This window comes from Pholcus phalangioides, unplaced genomic scaffold, assembly GCF_987345545.1.
Source record: "Pholcus phalangioides strain wild (caught in Gottingen) unplaced genomic scaffold, Ppha-v1.0 ptg000017l_1, whole genome shotgun sequence".
Classification (NCBI taxonomy): domain Eukaryota; kingdom Metazoa; phylum Arthropoda; class Arachnida; order Araneae; family Pholcidae; genus Pholcus; species Pholcus phalangioides.
Genome location: NW_028301610.1, coordinates 7290173 through 7310428, shown reverse-complemented (window position 1 = coordinate 7310428; position 20256 = coordinate 7290173). Strand labels below are relative to the sequence as shown.

Sequence of the window (20256 nt, the reverse complement as noted above, 5' to 3'; positions counted from 1 at the left end):
TTTTTATATATACTTTATGGAATCTTTGTGACATCTTTCAAAAACTCTGTTTTAACGTGTGTGTGAATTCTTGTTTGCAATATTATTAGTTTCTCTAAATTTGAGATTTCAATATTGTCGCTGCGGTCATAGCATATGCCTCTCATCTTGTGTCAAAGAGGAATTTCAAGATACTTTATAATTTTCAATATGATCTTATGAGGATTTTCTACCGAATGGTTGATGCTGGGAAAAGAATTGTATATTAACAAAAAAAAAAAAAAAATACAATTCGATAACTTTTTGTGGTGCCCCTTTTCTCTTGATGTCCTAAGCACGTGCTTATTTTGCTTAATGGTTAATCCGGCCCTGGTTATGTGAGAGAGAAGAGAGAGCAACGCGCAGTTGATTATCACTACCTTTTCTCACTATACAAATACAAAAACAACGCCACAACAGGCAAAACGCCCAACGAGGTGGCTGAGAAAAAGATGCTCATAAAAATATGGATGCCATATATTTAAAAAATACAGCAACACAATTAAAAATGCAAATAACAAAAATTATAAACAATATATACACAAGATAAAATATTATACAATGCCCATAAAGAATACTTATGGTTGTCTTATTCTAATTTCATTGTGCTTTCACAGTGCTTACCTTTCCAGATGATAGTGAACCAAAGTTTTGCATGATATTCGTAGAGCTAACACCTAAATTTGACGATGTGTCTGAAACTGAGCTGGGAGTAAAATATTTCTCTGATGAAATATCTGCTTCCCCTGAAATAAAGAAAATTGTCAGTAATCATATGTACCAAGAGGTATATTGAAAACTGAAAAGAAAGTAATATGCAGTTGCCACAATACACATACATACAAAGACGTTAAATTTGAAATCAGAAAAAAACAACACAGTAAGTGCATTGCGTATACGGAAAAGAGTAAAATATCCTTCCTATCAACGTTATTGTGTAGGTTTTGATCGAATTAAATAAGCAAGAACATGTACTGTGCATTTTGGTCTTAGCTCTATAGGTGGGTGCGTTGATCATTTTAACGTGGAAAGGGTCAATACTTGGACAATATCTTGATGCATAAAGAGTCAAAGTTTAGTCAGTACCATATAATAAGGGCTGTCTCCTGACGCGTTGGAGTCGGTACCGGCTGGCGTCATCGCCCTGAGAGAACCAGTTAACTGCCATTGGCTACCCTGGTATTTCAAGGTCGCGCTTCAGTTGAAAGTATTAGAGCAGTGACGCCATACACCTGATTCGAGACCACGCCCACTGAGCCAAGGTGGCAAGAGCAACTTTAAAGGGATGAGACAGCCCTTAGTATATAGCCCAGGAGTTATAGTACTATATTATTACATAAATAAAAGAAGTTACCTCCCGTGTCTCTCCGCCTCCTTTTCTTCAGTTCAACCAAGAAAAGCTTCTCTGTTTCAGCGCAAATGAAGTTGCTATCTGCTTCTCCTAAATTTAAAAAAAAAATGTTTATATACATCATAAATAATTTATTGCTTATAACTACAACTAGGTTTTGTTTTAAGTTCACGCTTCACGCGGGGAAAGTTAAATAATTATGTTCGATAGATTAAAAATTCAGTTCATTGAACGTTGTTGAAACAGAAATCAATAAACTCTAAACTTTTCAAAAGGTGTTTAAACTCCTCATAGATATGATTATCGTATTTTTTTTTTTTTTTTTTTTTGCTTTTTTGGCCTATCCGTCGCATGGGCGTAAAGGTCGGGAGCACCTTCCAAGGAAAAATTCAACCTTCGCGCAATTGCTATTTTTTACGTACTCTGCAAACCGATATTTGTACACACACACACACACATACACACAAATGGTTGCTAAATGTTCAGAACCGTTTCTGAATTGTTGAAATACAATTAAATAATTTGATATTTGAATCTTATACGATAATGTCATAGTCAATTTCTTGAACATTGCGTTTTTTGAAACAAAAATCAATCTTAAGGTTGCAAGCTTCCAAAATGGTGTTTTTAAGAACGTACGCACCGTGCCAAGAAATACGGGATTTGTTGACTTGGTGGCACAAATAAATATCGGGATCAGGCGTGGATCCGGGAGGGGGGGGCCGATGAAGGTGATCACCCATTCCAAGAGCCGAATAATATGGGGAAAATGTGTCTGTCCCGCAAAATACGGGATGATCCTATGTACCTATACAGTAATTCGAGTCTCTTCTCTGACATATCGCCCTGGATCCGCCTGCCTTCACTCCATTTGAAGCTGAAGATGTCTACCTCGGCCTCATTCGCAGCTGAAGATTTCTACCTCGGCTTCATTCACCACTGAAGTTGTCTGGCTTTGCTCTAGAGTTTTACTGAGAGTGTGTGTGAGTTAACCACTTCACATAAAAGCTTTTGGTAACAAATTAGCATTATCTCTATTTGACCAATCGGCGATAAATCTGGTAACCTTGACCTAACCTAACCGCGCGTTAAAAAAAGGAAAAAAGGGGGTCTCTTTCAACCTCCCGTCCACTCTTACATGTATATAGTAGAAAGATACATTATATGTGAGGGAATAAAAAATCACTAACAGGAGTATAGAAAAGACGGGGTAAAAAAAAACAATTTTGGTTCTTTAGTTTACAATAAAGCCTCACGATAGTGAGGAGAAAGGAAAGAAAAAAAAACACAGAGAACTCTCTCTCTCTCTCTCTGGGTATTGAACTTATTTCACTGGCGTTTAGACGAAATATTTCGTCCGTGAACGCAAAGGGGTTAATATCCACGCACACTACTTTTATCAATAATTGCGTAGCATCCAAAAGATTTAATAAGTGCATATTTTACTACCGCCATGTGCTATACGAGATTACATATTTATAATCATATATACCTTCATCCGAGCCATCCATGCAATGCCTGACTCCATCCTCGACAAAGCTTTTAGGAATGCACCGAGGTACGCCACAACGGCATCGGTGCATTTCTACAGGACATTCTGTAAGAATTGAAGAGATAAGAAAAGGTGAGATCACATACAACTAAGATTTAATATCAAGCGGATTTGACTAATTATTATACGCTGTTGCTAAGCAATATTTAATAACTAATTTTTTTAGGCCCACTGGAAGGACTTTTCAGTCCCTTGAGGTTATAAAGTGTTTGTTTGTATTGTGTTTGTATGCATTTGTTCATTATACACTGAAGAGCCAAAAAAAAACTGACAATCTGCCTAATATCGCGTAGGGCCCCCGCGAGCACGCAGAAGTGCCGCAACACGACGTGGCATGGACTCGACTAATGTCTGAAGTAGTGCTGGAGGTAATTGACACCATGAATCCTGCAGGGCTGTCCATAAATCCGTAGGAGTAAGAGGGGGATGGAGATCTCTTCTGAACAGCACGTTGCAAGGCATCCCAGATATGTTTATGTCTGGGGATTTTGGTGGACAGCGGAAGTGTCTAAAGTCAGAAGAGTGTTCCTGGAGCCACTTTGTAGCAATTCTGGACGAGTGGGGTGTCGCATTGTCCTGCTGAAATTGTCCAAGTCCGTCGGAATGCACAATGGACATGAATGGGTGCAGGTGATCAGACAGGATGCTTACGTACCTGTCACCTGTCAGAGTCGTATCTAGACGTATCAGGGGTCCCATATCACGCCAACTGCACACGCCCCATACCATCACAGAGCCTCCACCAGCTTGAACAGTCTCTTGTTGACATGTAGGGTCCATGGATTCATGAGGTTGTCTCCATACCCGTACACGTCCATCAGCTCGAAGCAATTGGAACCGAGACTCGTCAGACCAGGCAACGTGTTTCCAGTCCTCCACAGTCCAATGTCGGTGTTGCCGGGCCCAGGCGAGGCGTAAAGCTTTGTGTCGTACAGTCATCAAGGGTACACGAGTGGGCCTTCGGCTCCAAAAGTCCATATCGATGATGTTTCGTTGAATGATTCGCACGCTGACACTTGTTGATGGCCCATCATTGAAATCTGCAATGATGATCAGCAATTTGCGGAAGGGTTGCGCGTCTGTCACGTTTAATGATTCTCCTCAGTCGTCGTTGGTCCCGTTCTTGCATGATCTTTTTCCGGCCGCAGCGATGTCGTAGATTTAATTTTTTACCGGATTCCCGATATTCACGGTACACTCGTGAAATGGTCGTACGTGAAAATCCAAATTTCATCGCTACCTCGGAGATGCTATGTCCCATCTCTCGTGCGCCGACTATAACACCACGTTCAAACTCACTTAAATCTCGATAACCTGCCATTGTAGCAGCAGTAACCGATCTAACAACTATGCCAGACACTTGTTGTGTTATATAGGCGTTGCCGACCACAGCGCCGTACTCTGATTGGTTCCATATCTCTTTATTTGCATACGCATGCCTGTACCAGTTTTTTTGGCTCTTCAGTTTATATTGGTATTTGTGTATTATATGCTTACTTTTGTGTATTATATGTTTGCATTTGCGTAACTTAAGTTTAAATTTGTATATATCTTTGTATCTGTGTAAAATATGTTTGAATTTGTGTAAAATATGTTTGTATTTACGAAATAATTAAAAAAAATTTGAAGGTTTTTTATACATTCATGTGTAAAATGCCAAGAATTTACGAGTCTCATTATTTCGAAGCAGCTATCAAAAATATATTAATTTCTCAAACGGTGGACTCAAATCTCAGTCCAACCTCGTCTTATTGGAACGTAAAACTCGTTCTTCAGCTGGAGAAAGTTGCCGAGTGTAAAATCCTTTGTTACATTTGAAAAACGAGGGGGAAAATCGTGTTTAAAATCTCCCTTTTTTCTTTGTCTAAAGCCAAGGCCACACTCGTGTCCGGCCTGGCCCAATACGTTCTAAGGTTGGCCATGGGCGAGTAGTTTGGCACAATGATAGTCAAGTGTTGAAGACCGGAAAGTATTGGGAGGCTGCTCGAAGAGAACGACCAGGACCTTCAAGCCTCCTTCCTATCCGATCTTCCAATCCATTTGGCCATACATTCGTTCAAGAACGTCAACAGTCGCAACATGGAGAGTGTTCTAGAAGCAAATATTCGCCAAGGAACTTTGATCCAGACTGGTGCTTCATTGCAGCAGGGGGGAGGCACACATTTGGAAGCAAATATTTGCGAATGACTATTGTACCATGCTGGAGATGAGTGTGGCCCTAGCTTAATTCAAGTTGGTAAAAAAATATAAAATAAGGGGGGAAAACCGAAAACAAAAGATAAGATGATGACAATGTAGATGTCGGAGATGATGACAGGGCTGCAATATCACACCAGTATTGCTCAGAAAAGAAAGAATAAAACACTTTTATACCGTTGCAGCTGAAAATCTCCCGCATGAGAAATGTCAAATGACTAGCATAAATACCAGGCGTTGCCCGGAAAAAGCAGTTAATACACAAAGTACGACGATCGTTGCGCAGTATGTATGACAATCAATCAGCACATATCTGAATATCTTTCGTGGGTGGTTCAGACCAATAAAATAATGATCAGCGATGTAAGTAAGTAAAATGCCAGAGAATAACTTCCAGGGTAGCTAATTGGGGGAGGGGGGACACCATTCCTGAAAATACTCCCCCTCCCTCACGCGACCCCTGTTTTGGGAAAAAAATTGGTCTCCCCAAAAGCATTGAACAGAATCCATTTTCTTCCTGCAGGAAGTTTTCCCAGCATAAGTGCTGTCTTCAATATAAGGTTTCTTTCCTTTTTGTGAAAGAAACGGCTATTCCTCGCGTTCCGTAACTAATAGGAAAACAATGATTTGGACATTTTTTGTCAAATTATGACATTTTTGAAGCACGAAAGAAAATTTAAAGTAGCCTATTGTTCAAGTGATCCAAAAGTAACAGAAAAAAAAGTAAAAATTCAACAATTGAAAAAATATATCATGTACAGAGCTGTGGTGGTCGAGTGGTTATAGTGCCGGACTCGTGATGCGAGGATCCGGGTTCGAACCCCACAGTGGTGGTCGGCTGAAGTTGGTTTTCTGTGGTTCCCAACTTCAAGGCGCAAATGCGAGCCGATCTCCCCGTTAAAAAGTCTCGCCACAGAGAGCAACAGTCCTACAACGGTAAATCATTCAACCATAACACTTCACTCATAGTTAGTAAAACTGGGGGCAGATGACAGCACTACACATAACAAGCATTACACAGAAACAAACTTTACGTCAGGTTGCACTACACATACACGCACATTCCCGAATGTACCGATTCGTTGGGGGGTTCCGCGGGGGGGGGGGGTGCATGTGTGGTGTAGCAGTAGTAGGTAGGGGCTCGGGGATCCATGATGTTCTTAAGTCAGCCACCTCGTTGGGCAATTTGCCTGTTGTGGCGTTGTATTTGTATATATGGGACTTTTTTTGATACCGAAAAATTTTATGGAGAGAACAGTTGCATTTGCCACCGGCAGGTGACGCTTTAGCTCTGAAACTACTACAGTCCAACCTACTAACCAAAAGCGTACGCGGGGGGGGGGCACAGGAGGCCCCCCAAGCCGGCCAAAAATTAGGAAAAAAATTAATATTTTGGTGAAAAAAATTTAAAAATACCTTTATGTATGAAATATTAACCAATTTCTGTTAATTTAAATGGTTTTTGAAGGGTGGCAACTCAAAATTTCTCGGGAAGAAAAATTTTGCTCCTCTCACAAGCTTTTCGTGCCCCGTCCTAAGGTCAACCCTGCGTATACCCCGGCTATCCTTTGATTACTTTTGTCGCACCACGGTCATTTTCTGCACACGAGGGCTAGTTAGACTGGGACCTATACCTACAATTTATTGCCGATTCCGAACGGCAGCTTTTTTTATATTGACCGAGAGGTTGGTGCGCTAACCCCTCGATGTGGGACTCCTTACGGTAGCAATCCTTTTCTGGGGTCATGTCGCCGTTTCTGTTGTACTCCTGTGTCAGGCAAGGTTTCTGACAAAGATGAAGCGGGTATCGAACTCGTGACACCTCTAAACATCCTTTGGTACTTTAGGAGGGTATGTTACTAACCTGGGCTACCGCGCTCACACCCGGTAGTGCAACTACAGAGTGGTTATGAATAAACTTACTTAGACGTATATAGCGCCCATTCTGATGGAGGTATTTTGATGGAACTTGTTATATAGGATATATGGACCGGGGGGGGGGGAAGACAGATTCAATATGAAAAATAGTTCAATGTTTGACCAATAGGTGAAAATGTGGCGCTTTTTATCGCATATCATTTTCCCCATGGTCCAAATAACGTATATACGCAGTTTTAATGAAATACGTCCACCATAACGAGCGTTACATAAGTCGCAGTAGTGTCAGTATAATTAAATTGGGAAACTCCAATATTATCCTAAAACAGGATATTTTCGCTTTAAGCTAAAGTCCTGCGTTTATTATAACTCAGTCACTATGAGGAGTTTGAATGGAATTGCCTGATGTGTTTTGCGAATTATGGTAATCTTTTTTATGGTATGTTTCATAGATCTCTTGAGAAAGTCTTTCGGCAGAGCAACTGTGGAACTGCAAGAAACTGACCAAGAACTAAAAAGGGCTCATTTGTCTTCACCGTAGGTGGACCGTTGCCCCTTCCGACATTACACTTCCTGATCTCCTACATGGTCTTGCAGGTTGATAACGATAATTTATTGGAGGGGGGGGGGGAGACTGGTTCGACCTGAACGTCCAAATACGCAAAAAACTTTTGAAGGGGAAAAAAAAGATTAAATAAACCGAAATACGAAGGTTTATGATAGTTGGCTGATGCCAAGATGTATTTAGGAAAGAGAGAAAAGTCAACTGGCCTTGTGTGGAGAATCGAACCCACGATCGGATGAGGGCCCTAGACCACTAGACTACAAAGGAAACGAATACCCAAATCTTTCTTTAGAGCTTGTGCGCACTGAACGGTAACGTACATGGACGGTCAGATAAGTCGCCATCTGGTGACAGTAACTGTGTGAGCTTTGGCCCGAATTAGGTCCGACCGTCCATGTACGATCCCGTTCAATGCACACAAGCTCTAAGGAAAGACTGTGATTTTCGTTGTCTTTGTAGCCTAGTGGTCTAGGGCGCTCACCCGTCAAGTGGAAGAACGTGGGTTCGATTCCCGGCAAGGCCACCGTTGAATTTTCTCTCTTTTTCAGATACATCTTCGCATCAGCCAGCTGTTATAAACCTTCGTATGGATATCGGAGAGTGACATCATCCTCGGATAAACCGAAATCTTGATAAAAACAAAATTTTCTTCCATGTTATTGGCCCATTCTGTACTTTGCAAAAGTCATAACAATATCCGAATGATAACATTATCCCTGATTCTAATAAGCGGTGCCTACAGTATTATTCAAATAGTCTTTTTCAACAAATTTCCGATAATCCAGCACACCCCGGTCTGATACGTGCCGGATTAGCGAGAGTACTGTAATTTTGGTGCAGGTAGATTTCTTACCTTCATCCGACCCGTCTGAGCAATCATTTACACCATCTCGAACCTTATCCTGATGAATGCATTTAATTTCGGATTTACACTGGAATTCATCATCCGCACACTTCGCCCCCGACACTAAAAGAAGAAAACATGGTAGAAAATCAAGTACACGGTCATATTTACAGACTTAAATTAAATAATGCTATAAATTTATCTTACTCTAAGGTTATTTAAAGTTATCATTCAATTCTATAATTCACAACAAGTTTTTTCTGGTGCTCATAATTGGAGGTTATTGCAACAGGAAAAATACGGGACAATTGTATGGTCAATGCGAAAAAAACGGGTCACTGCTAATTGACGCCAAAGTAGAAAGGACAATTTCTGAAAAACTTTCAGTTATCGCTTAAATTAATTGTTATGAAGATAATCTAGGAAAATTAATCGTGAATTAATAAAACGTATTTCATTCAAAAACAAAGATGTTGTGCATGAAAAGTTTAAGAGTTGGATAGTCATTATTATAATTATTAAGTTATGCAAATTATCGTTATAATGGAAAAAAGAGCAAAAAATATTATCATCATTTAAATAACGACTTCAAGGGAGATTCATTGAAAAAAAACGGGACATTTTTATCAGAAATTCGACACGGTGAAAAAGGTACGAAGGATACGGGACATACTGTCACGCACTCATAATTAGAGTAAGCTTAAGTTTTGGGTTAATAATTATTTTCTTGTTTCTGTTTAACGTTTTTATATTCTATACACATATACTCTAGTTAATTGTTTAATATTTTCTATCGTAAATGCGTTACGTTAAATCGAATTTGTACATCGGTGAAATGTCCCGTTTTTTGGAAATGTTCACTCTAATCATAATCGAGCTGACTATATTTCACAAAGAAATGTACGAGAAATATAGAGAGATCTCACACAATATACAGGAAAACTTGGTACATTGGCCCATTGCCGCCAAAAACTTTTAAGCATCAAAAATGTTAATTACTGTTAAAATCAGTAAAAAAATGGCAATGGAGGGAAATAAGGGAAAAATACTGATTGCAGTGAATTAAAATGCATCTCACGAAAAAATATTGAACGTAGCAAATATATGAGATGAATATTTATAATCATCTCATAATTATCAAAAAAAAAAATTAATAGTCTCATGAGAATTATCTTCATCCCACACAATTCCAGTTATATTACAAATTCATGTAACCTTCGTTGAAGAAAAAACGGGACATTTTTGTAGAATAATATTGGAATGACAAAAAATACTGTCATTTGCGCACGAATGGCTCTGTAAACCATCGTGAGTACCCACATTGTATTTATTGACGTATTTCATTGAAACTTGATATATACATTATTTGGACCACAAGAAAAAGATAACTGCGATAAAAGAGCGTCACTTTTTCACCTGGTGGTAAAATATTGAAATATTTTTTATTGAATTTTTCTTTTCTCCATATATACCAGAGCTGGACAAATCCCTAGCACCAGGTTGCCATGACGACTAAAAAATTTGTATTGAAGCCTGAAATTTTCCTTGTGTAGTTACCAAATTGCAGGCTGAGGCCGGGATTACATCATTAAAGTTTGATAAAAGATCTTTTACAAAACTTAAAAAAAAACAACCAGTAATAATATTGGTTACATTCGCTCAAATGTAACTGATTACCCTATTGGTTGCAATTTTCAAGTTTTATAAATTAACTTTTATGAAACTTTTATATTGTAAAATCCCGACCTGAGAGAAGCACAAAATGCTTGGAATTTATAGCAGCGTATTTGTCATCATGAAAGAGGGTCGCTATGCCCTGAAAAAGTAAGCATTACTTGGACCTTTTTCTTCAGGTGAAAAATTTTTTAGCGCCTAAAAATTTTCCATCGTCTAGTTTTTTGTGATTCGTCCAGCCCTCCTATATACCAAGTTTCATCATAATACCTCCATCAGAATGGGCGTTATTCATGTCTGAGTAATGTCAGTTTATATTTAGAAGCACCCCTTAAGTAAACTTCGTTTAAAAAAAAACGGGACATTTTTTATAGAATAATGTTGGGATGACAAACAAATATGGGAAAATACGGGTCATTTACACACGAACGGCTTTGTAAACCATCGCGTGAGTGTCCACACCAGACAGAAAATATAGTAACTATCACAACAAGAAAACACGGTAAGTATTTCGGGACTCGTACATAAAATATCAAACGTATATTGACCGACAGAAAAAAAAAACAGGAGGACACTTCAAACAAAGTTCAAAACGCGTTGCAACCAATGCTTAAAACACACGCTACACTGTTTTGAAATTGTTGGATAAACAATTGCAAAACCATTTCTCTTTTCAAATATGTTAGACAATTAATTATAACGTTATTATTTCTTTCTAGTGAGTGCGAAGAAAATTCTATTGAATCAGTAATTGGATCACTAGATGGTATTTTATTTTATTTTACTTTTTTTTGCTTCATTATTATTGTTGTTGTTATTTAGTGTATAATATCAGTCATTGAATCATTCAGTCATTTCATTGATTCATTCTGTCTACCGGCCGCCGCAAGTGTTTTCCTCGTGCTTCGGGGCATTTAAGGAAGGAAGTGCGAAATATTCGGGTTGTTCTCTTCTTACTAGTTTATCTGGGCCAAGGAAATCCAGCTTCTTGTCGACAATAATTCCTTCGTCGAGAGAGATATAAAGATGTTTTATACACTGACGTCACTTCATCTGTGGGTTTCCAGATGAAATTCTTTACACTTACAATTAATTTCAAGCCTAAAAGTGTTTTTGCTCAAATTTTTTTTTTTTTGGCTTCGATATCGACAATGAATTAATTAATCGAAATTTAAAAGATAAATTCCCAGATATTTTTTTAGTTGGATTTTTCAATTTATTGTAATCACAAGGCTGGGATTATTACACTATAAAAGTTTGATAAAAGATCTTTCACAAAAATTGAAAAAAAAAACAACTAATAATTCGAGTGATGTAACCAATTCGTTGTTTTTCAAAAGAGCTTTTTATGACTTTATAGTGTAATGCCGGCCTTAGACATAATCTTCGAGTGCATGTCTTAACCGTTTCAGACCCGAGCATTCGTTTTTTGGAATGCTCAAAATGTTTTGGCGTTTTTGCAAAAAATGCATTAAAAACATAAATGTGAAAAAAATCTTTATTTTTTCAATTTTTTTGTGCAGAAATAATTCGTTTCTTTAAAATGTTTTCAGTCAAGATGGTGAAAGGTATACTCATCTTTACATGCAAATTGTTTTCAGAATTTTATCACTAAATTTTATTTAATAAATCACACTTTTCCCGGAGGCACTTCTTAATCTGGAATCCATCTTAAAAACCCCCTGAAAGTTAAACTTCAAGTGCTGCCCTCTGATGAAAAGCTCCCAAAGTTCATATCCACCATATTTCTAACTCAAAACTTACACAATCCTTAAAGTCAGAGCTTATCTCTCTGAGATCAAAAGAAAACATTCTACAGTGAGAAAAAACAACCCACACATTTGTGGCACCAGGGTCTGAAAGAGTTAAAATAGATGCATATTAAATTCCATTAGCATATCTGAAGTATTGCTGCCTCTATGGGTAGTTATTTTATGCCTACCTTTGGATGCATTTTTTGTTCTATTTGCCGTTCTGTTGCATCAAATTTTTATGTTTTAACATTTTTTTAAGTTTTTCTGAACGTGATTTTGAATACCTAATCGGTTTTGTTGTAAAAATAAAGTTATTTTGCAGTTTTAATGGAAATTTTTAACCCTCTTCCCTGCATTGACGACATATCTCGCGGAACCGCATGCTTAAAAGGCCTCTTATTTCTGTAATGATGATAAGCCCAACGATTTTGGAACGCTGACTTCCCGACGGGGAAATTTTTCTTCAGGAGGAAACTATTTGCACGTGCTTTAAAGAAATGAATCCTAGATTTTTTTTCACTGTAATCGTAACTCTAAATGATTTAAACATAATCTTTGAGTACATATCTCGAAATAGATATTATACTAAATTTCATTTGCGTACCTTAAAAACTGCAGCCTCCATGGGTAGTTATTTTATGCCTATCCTCAGACGAATTTTCATTCTCTTTTGTGAAATTTTTATATTTTTAACATTTAAAAAAAAAAATTCTGCTGAATAGGAATGTAATTTTGAATATCTAATCTGTTTTGTCGAATAAATCAAGTTATTTCCAATTTTAATGGAACATTTTGAGCCTTTCACCAGACGAGTATCTCGTCTCATTAAAAACCTCTTATTTTAGTAATGACGAGCCCAGATATTTTGTAAATTTGGATTTATCAATAAAACACTTTTTTCCTTACTCCCCGTACTTTGCACGTGCTGAAAATGGGACGAAAACCTATTTAATTAAAAATATGTGGTATTTTAATAGTGATTTCTATTATGCAGCGGAAAGGGTTGAAAGCCTAGGGTAGATATTTGTAAAACTTTATACTGACATAAGATAGGATATGCAATCAAAAATATATGTAAAAAATTAGAAATAAATCAATGGTTATAAATAAATATAGTATTTTTAATTATATTTGTACTACAGCATAGTTTTTCACCATGTTAAAGGGCATGAGACCCACCTTGAGCATGTTCGAAGGGTGCTGGTGAGCCGGGTCGCAAATAATAAAGACCGTAATTTTTATTTTTATTTTTAACGAATGCATAGAGAAAATTTAACTTTTTACCCTTTGGAACATTCTATGTCTGCGCTGGAACTGATTTTAACATAGGAAAATGATGCACTTGCACTAGGAATACATTTTCCCTTTCAATATTTCAAAGAGCCCACTACAATATTAATTTTCTCAACCAAGGTAATAAAAATCACCAAAATTTTTACCTCGGAGTTCGATTGCAGACGCATTATTAAAGTTTGAAAGCGTATTTGGGCAGCCGATTCACATTAAACCACTATAAGATACAGGCCCGTTTTTAAGGGCTTCCATGACTAGAATGATGGAGATATCTAGTTTCTTTATTATTATGTTTGACAAGGACAGTGAGGAATGGTCACATGGATCCACGTGTTATGGCGTGGGCATACAAGCTACCTCACCTCATAGCCTTATGAAAATTCTATGATGTTACTTGTGTGGTGTGTGCTGTGACATCATGATATATGAATTTTCTACAAACTGTCTATGAATCACAATACGTATTTAAAAAAATGAAATAAGAATTTAAGGTGTTATAGAGAGAGGATAAATGCGTTTGAGGATTTTTTGACAAAAAATGTGACTGTTATAGCTGAATATCATTTTCGTATTGGAAAATGATGGAATCTCTTCATATTAATCAATGGATGATCTTGTGATTGGATCTCTTCATATTAATCAATGGATGATGATGTGATTGGATCACTTCATATTAATCAATGGATGATCATGTGATAGACCACTTTATATTGATCAATGATGAAAAATTCACTTCAAAAATAATCCAAAAAGCGTGAGATGAAACTCACAAAACCAACAAACTAAAACAATTCCTTTCTGTATGTACAGAAATTCTTGAGCACAACCGACTCGTTCAGGCTGCAAAGGCTCATTTAGGCGCTGTTGAATTTCAGTAACATTAGGACAAGATAACAAAAGAACGTTTATTTTTAACTTCAAAACCAGGTTAAATTCAGCAAAAACCATCGAAAATTAGTTTTTGCTGACAGGTGAATATGAATAGTTTGCTATAAAATATTTTTGCAAAATTTATAGAACTAATTCTGTGGTACCTGTGAGCAGCATTTTATTCCGCTACGTGAAATTTTTTGGAAGTATTTTCCTTCTTTCAGACCGAGCACAAAACTCCGGTCTATCACCATGGGGCAGTTTGCTACCGATTGAGTTGTGCAGGACGTGCGAGTGTGTGTGCCTAACAGTCTGAGTGCGTATATGGTGTTGTGTGTGAACTTTTTGGTGGTGCCATCTACATTTCAAACTGTGAATGAAGTGTAATGATTGAATATTTGCGCCGTTGTAGGCGGTTGCTCTCTGGGGCGAAATCAGCTCGCATTCTCGCCTTGAAGTTGGGAACCACAGAAAACCAACTTCAGTCGACCACCACTGCAGCGGAGGTGGGTCGATCGGCGGTCCTCGCGATGCGAGTTCGTCACTATGACCACTCGACCACCACAGCGGCTTTTGGAAGTACTGTGTAGTGCATCAGTTTCTCATCGGTGTTCCGCGGCACCTTCGGGGTTAAGTGGCAGCTTTGTTTGGGGGTTCCGCATGATCAAACGCCATCGAACCCTTACGCATCCTGAAAGCCGGAGAGCTTTGAAAGAAGAAAACTTTCTTGTTGCTGATACTTGAAAAGCTGTACTTTGTTTCGAGTTTTAAGAAAAAAAATCAGACCACTTGGATGAATCGAAAACTCAGAAACAATAACATTACAGTTTTTCACATTGAATTTTCGAACAAGAAGCTCCAGAAGTTCACGAATGTCTTTCCCGTTTCACCAGGAAATTATAAGTTGCAAAAACTATGTTTTTTGAAAAAAGTTTTATCTACACTAGAAGTGAGAATTCTTGAATTGCAGAATTTATGTGTACTTCGCGAGACATCCAGAGCCATCTTAACACGAGTCCCACCCGGGCACGGGACTTCTACAATAAGACTTGGCACAATGATTTATGACAGTAAATATATAAATTAAGAGATGGCGCTTAAGCCCTCTTTCATTTTGCCCTGGGCCTATGATGCTTTCGAAATGGCAGTACGGACACACTTTTTTTTGGATACATATTCAAAAATTTGCTTGAGTTCCGTAGAACAGACTCATTAGCAACATAGATGGCAGCACTAAAACATAACAAGTATTACACAGAAACAAACTTCACGTTAGGTTCAGAACACGTACCAATTCATTAGGAGTTCCACAGAGGAATATGGAGGAGGTGCATGTGTGGTTTAGTAGTAATAGTAGTAGCAGCCTCATCAAGGATTCTGCGGAACACCCGAACTATACCAAGGGTTCCGCGAGAAGATTTAAAAAACGTTGTTGAAAAAAACGTTTGTTTGTGCAATTATTTGACCCCCTGAAGTTTCACCACGCGTTCAGATTCACCCTGTACATCTTTGTGCATTTCCCATAGAACAATGGCAGTTTCGAACCACAGAGACTCGTGAATATGCAAAGCTATTTAGCGACCACGTAGAGAGAACGTATACGTAATAATACATTTGGATGAAAGTGATTTCGGCTCGGTCTATTGGTTTTTATTGGGTATACTTGTGCCATAATCGTAGCATGTCATGTGAATAAGTATCCATTATTTTGTTTGTCACGGTGACTCCGTCTTCACGTGACTCGTAAAGTGTGGTCTCGTTGAACATTGAACATTTATAACAATCCAACCGGAAAATAACCTTCAAGTAGAGCAGGAGGAGAGTGAATCGAGCTGATTTATGAAAACAAATCCATTCACGTAATTTCCGAAAATCATCCATGCTTTCATTTTTTTTTATCAGATACTGATCTTTTCTTTTATTTTGTTCTGTTTCTTTTAGTTAGTGATATATCACTATTGCTGTAAACATATCACGAAATACCTCTCCTTATCTCTTTTGAATTCTTCTATTAGACATTATTTTATTTCTACGTCAAATGTCCTCTCGTGGCTTCTAATGGCCGTACAGTATACTATCACGTTTCTAGTTCAGGATCTCGGTCGGGAATTATGGCCAAAGTCGAACGAATTGGCAATGTGGGTCAGTTTGTTGGGCAACATCTGACATGTTATCGAATTATATGTACATTTTTCTTGAAATTAGCCGGATTGTAAGAGACCTATCGCCATTGTTGTTTGAAAATTTCGATGATTCAACATTAAGTGATTTTTAACATAATTTATAAATAATTCAAAGAAGACATTATTTGAATAAAACTAGTATATAAATTGGAAATCGCAGATGGTATTACGTTAGAAAAAGATTTATTGCTCCATCAGGAGACTAGTTAGATATTCTCTCTCTCTCTCTCTCTCATTTCTACCATGTAAATATCTCCAATGAACCAATTCTTTTATATTCATTCATTTATCTCACACAACAAGCATATTGTCCAATTGCAGTGGAGTTAAAAAAATGAACATAAACAACATGTAATACAAACAAGCGAGGGGAATATAATACACAAATAATAATAATAAACAAAATATATGCACATAATTTTCAGGTTCATTTCGGGGGCGGGGGATAATAATTTCATGTAAGAAAGCACATGACCACTTCCACACTTGAGAAAATGAAAAAGCGGAGAATTTTACAACAAGTTATTTGATTAAGGTGGGATATAAAATAGATTGCGGTTTCTCGAAGATTGAAGCTATTGCAGTGGAAACTGATCTGCACTAAAACGATTGGTACATCTTAGTCAAAGTGCAGAATTTTCACAAAAAAGGGGGATGAGTGCATTCTGATGGCGGACTTTGAGTGATTCGTAGTTAAAAACCGATCTGAGTATTTCTGTAGGGATATATACGAATACCAAAAATTTGAAATTCCTTGAAATAAATGAAGCGCAAAAGCCTATTTTGCGTGCGTTCAATTTTAATGTTATTGAATGAATAATAACGATTCCAAATAATAAAAAAATATTCTACAGGGTGATTTTAAATTCATGGGGCACACTTTAAGAGGTGATATAAGACTCTTAAACAAACATTTTTGGTGACATAAAATGTGTCATCGAATCGCAATAGCAAAGGTGGTAGAGGGTGTTTTTAGAGAGTGCACAACAGCACTTCACCAAAAGTAAATATATCACATTTTTCTGACGGATTTGCTGTAATAAGTGCAATAAACCATCCGACGGTGGAGGGTATTGTAATGTGGGAGACTTTCCGTGATGCAACTTGGGTAACGCAAATCTATCATAAGTCATTATAACGCTTGATCATTGTTTGGTACAGCATTACCTTGATGGTCCTTGCACCATGGGCGGAGATACGGGGGGGGGGGGGCATGGGGGAGCATTGCTCTCCCATCGTCAATGGTGGAGTCGACTTATCTAATGTATATGTGTATATATGACATCATCATCGTGGGGGCCCCCAGACTTTCAAGTCTATTCCTGCCTATGCCTTGCACCAATAAAAGACAAACTCTTCACATCTAATCCGAAGGTGCACCCTTGAATGGTTGATAGCACTTATCACAACAAATTTGTCGGGAAAAATATGATATTTGTTTTTGTTTTTGGTGAAGTGCTATTAACCACTATCTAAAAAACACCCTCTATCGTCTTTGCTGTTTTGATTCAACCACACATTTTATGATCAAAAATGCTGTTTAAGTGTTATATCACCTCTTAGAGTTTATCCTATGAATTTAGAATCGCCCTGTAGAACAGATCTAACATAAGAATTATAAAGACGCAGAAAAGTTTCCAGATTCTGAAAATGTGTTTACTGTTGCGGAATATAAAATTGATTTTGATGCTCGTGAAACATTTATCATTAATACGCTGGTTGAAAGTAAAACCTTTCAACCTGTGAAAAGGACTTTCAAACTCTTCATGCACGTCACTCTCTCTAATATTTGATTATCAATATTATGCAGAATAGGCTGGAACGACACTTTGAATGTCGATAGCAATTTCGCAAATAAATTGAAAAATTATTATTAACATGATCAAAAAGCCTCAGAAACTATGCTTTAGTAGACATATCATTTAAAATATTATTTAACCATTGATGTTATTTAATTTTTTGAGACATTTTCAATTTCATATGCTAATACTATGCTATGCTAGCACACACACATACACACACAATGTGTGTTTTACACATCTCTAATACTTTTTTAATGCAAATTTTCAAACCTTAAGGAAAAAATGTGTTGTTAAAACATGTTGCACGAATGATAAAATAGCATGTCATCAATGGAATTGAATGAAAATTGATTCACAAAATAAACTAAACATTGTTTAGTTCATCAAATAATGCAAAAATCTTTTGATCCATTCATAAATATTTGATTTATAAAAAACATTTAATATTTTTAAAAATTCGAATTTAACATTCAATTTCAAATAAGATTGAGTCAATGAAATTTCAATTTACCTCATTTTATGAACTGAACATTTTTTTTTTATTTTGGTTTAATTTTCATTTAATTACATTGATGACATGCTATTTCATCATGCAGCACGCAAGGTATTAAAAATAAATTTTTTTTCCCGGTGTTTGAAAAATTTTAAAAATACAAGTATTAAGATATTTAAGAAATTGTATTCAACATAGCATAGCATATACAATCAAAAATATGCGTACCAAATAATATATGGTTAAATGATATTTTTTATAATTTTCCTACTAGAGCATAGTTTTGAGCTTTTTTTACCCATGTTAAAAGTATCAGAGACCTTTAATTGTTCTAGAAAGGAAAAAGTTCATGCAAAATTAGTAATTAGTTAACTTTGAACCCGAAATTCGATTGAAATGTTTTTTTAGACTTTTCTCATCGATGTTTTTCATCTCATTGTGTTACCAATCGATGAAATTTTTGTGATGTGATTAATCTATAGGTAGCAGTTGAACTTGATAAGTTTTCTCTTCGCGTTCATACACAGCGTACATGCTCAACCACGGATCGCGGACCAAATATGACAGTCTGAGTCATCTGATGCGGTATGCGACCTCAATTCTAATTTTGTAAAAATGAACTAAGTAACAAATTACCAGATCGCTTAAGTGGCCCGCGGCGCATTCTCACTTCAATTAAATTGTCCGCGGCACATTCTCGCTTCAATTACATTGTCCGCGGCACATTCTCACTTCAATTAAATTGTCCGCGGCACATTTCCACATCACTTAAGCAGGCCATGAAGAATTTACAAATCACTTCAGTGACCTACGGCTCAGTTCTAGATCAATCAAGCAGCCCGAGATGAATTCAAGTATCACCCAAGTTACCCATGGCACAATTTCAGATCACTGAAACAGCTTGCGGCACAATTCCGGATCACTGAAGTGACCTCGGGCACAGTTTCAGATCACTTAAGTGGCCAGTGGCGCAGTTCCAGATCACTTAAGCAGCCCGCTACGAATTTACTGATCACTCGAGTAACATGCAACAGATTCCCAGATTAACTTCAGTGACCCACGGCACATTTTCAGATCAATTCAGTGACCCCACTGCACATTTATAGACCATTTAAGAAGCCCAGGGCACATTTACAGATCACTGAAGTGGCCCGCGACACTTTTCCAAACCAATGAAGTGACCCGCATTCCCCAAAAGGTTGAGCACCCTTGATATATACAGTAAAACACCCAACGAAAAAATCTCATCCGTCACCTAAAAATTCTCACGAATCCTCCGCAGAGATATAGCTGATTACAAGGAAAAAACATGGTCTATTTAATTTAATAATGAGGTAAAAGTTGTCTGTAAGCGGATCTGTTGTGCTTTGACCTGCATTTTCACACACCGACGAAAGTGAAAATTGAGAAAATCCTTTCAATCACCTCCTTATACTTTCCGTCTCTATCTTAAAAAAAAATGGGGTGTATTTAATTAATCCTTCCCATGGAGCTGACGAATGTAAAGAAATGCACTCGCATGTCTCTTTTACGACGGCTATAATCCAACTAACAGGCTAGATAATCCTTTCTACATTCCCAGGATCCGTACCACCTCGTCGTCTTTAACGAGAATAGTCCATAAACCCTTTTTAGTCCTTGCAAATCGTACTTGCGTTACGACCCGGTCCTTTTGACTAAGCAATCCCTAAGAATTAGGAGTTCACGCCCATTCTGATGGAGGTATTTTGATGAAACTTGATATATAATATACATAGACCGTGCAGGGAAAAGAAACATTCAA

At 37.3% G+C, this 20256-nt stretch overlaps 1 protein-coding gene across 1 annotated transcript in view; it reads right to left on the bottom strand.

The window, feature by feature from the left end:
- The window catches only part of LOC149072174 (uncharacterized), a 99829-nt gene that overhangs the window by 29621 nt on the left and 49952 nt on the right, over positions 1 to 20256 (bottom strand). The window contains exons 3-6 of the mRNA XM_089247146.1: positions 8414 to 8527; positions 2862 to 2966; positions 1373 to 1459; positions 643 to 764 (exon numbers count right to left, since the gene is read on the bottom strand). Coding sequence (XP_089103272.1) covers positions 643 to 764; positions 1373 to 1459; positions 2862 to 2966; positions 8414 to 8527 — 428 coding nt within the window. The remainder of the gene's footprint in view (positions 1 to 642; positions 765 to 1372; positions 1460 to 2861; positions 2967 to 8413; positions 8528 to 20256) is intronic.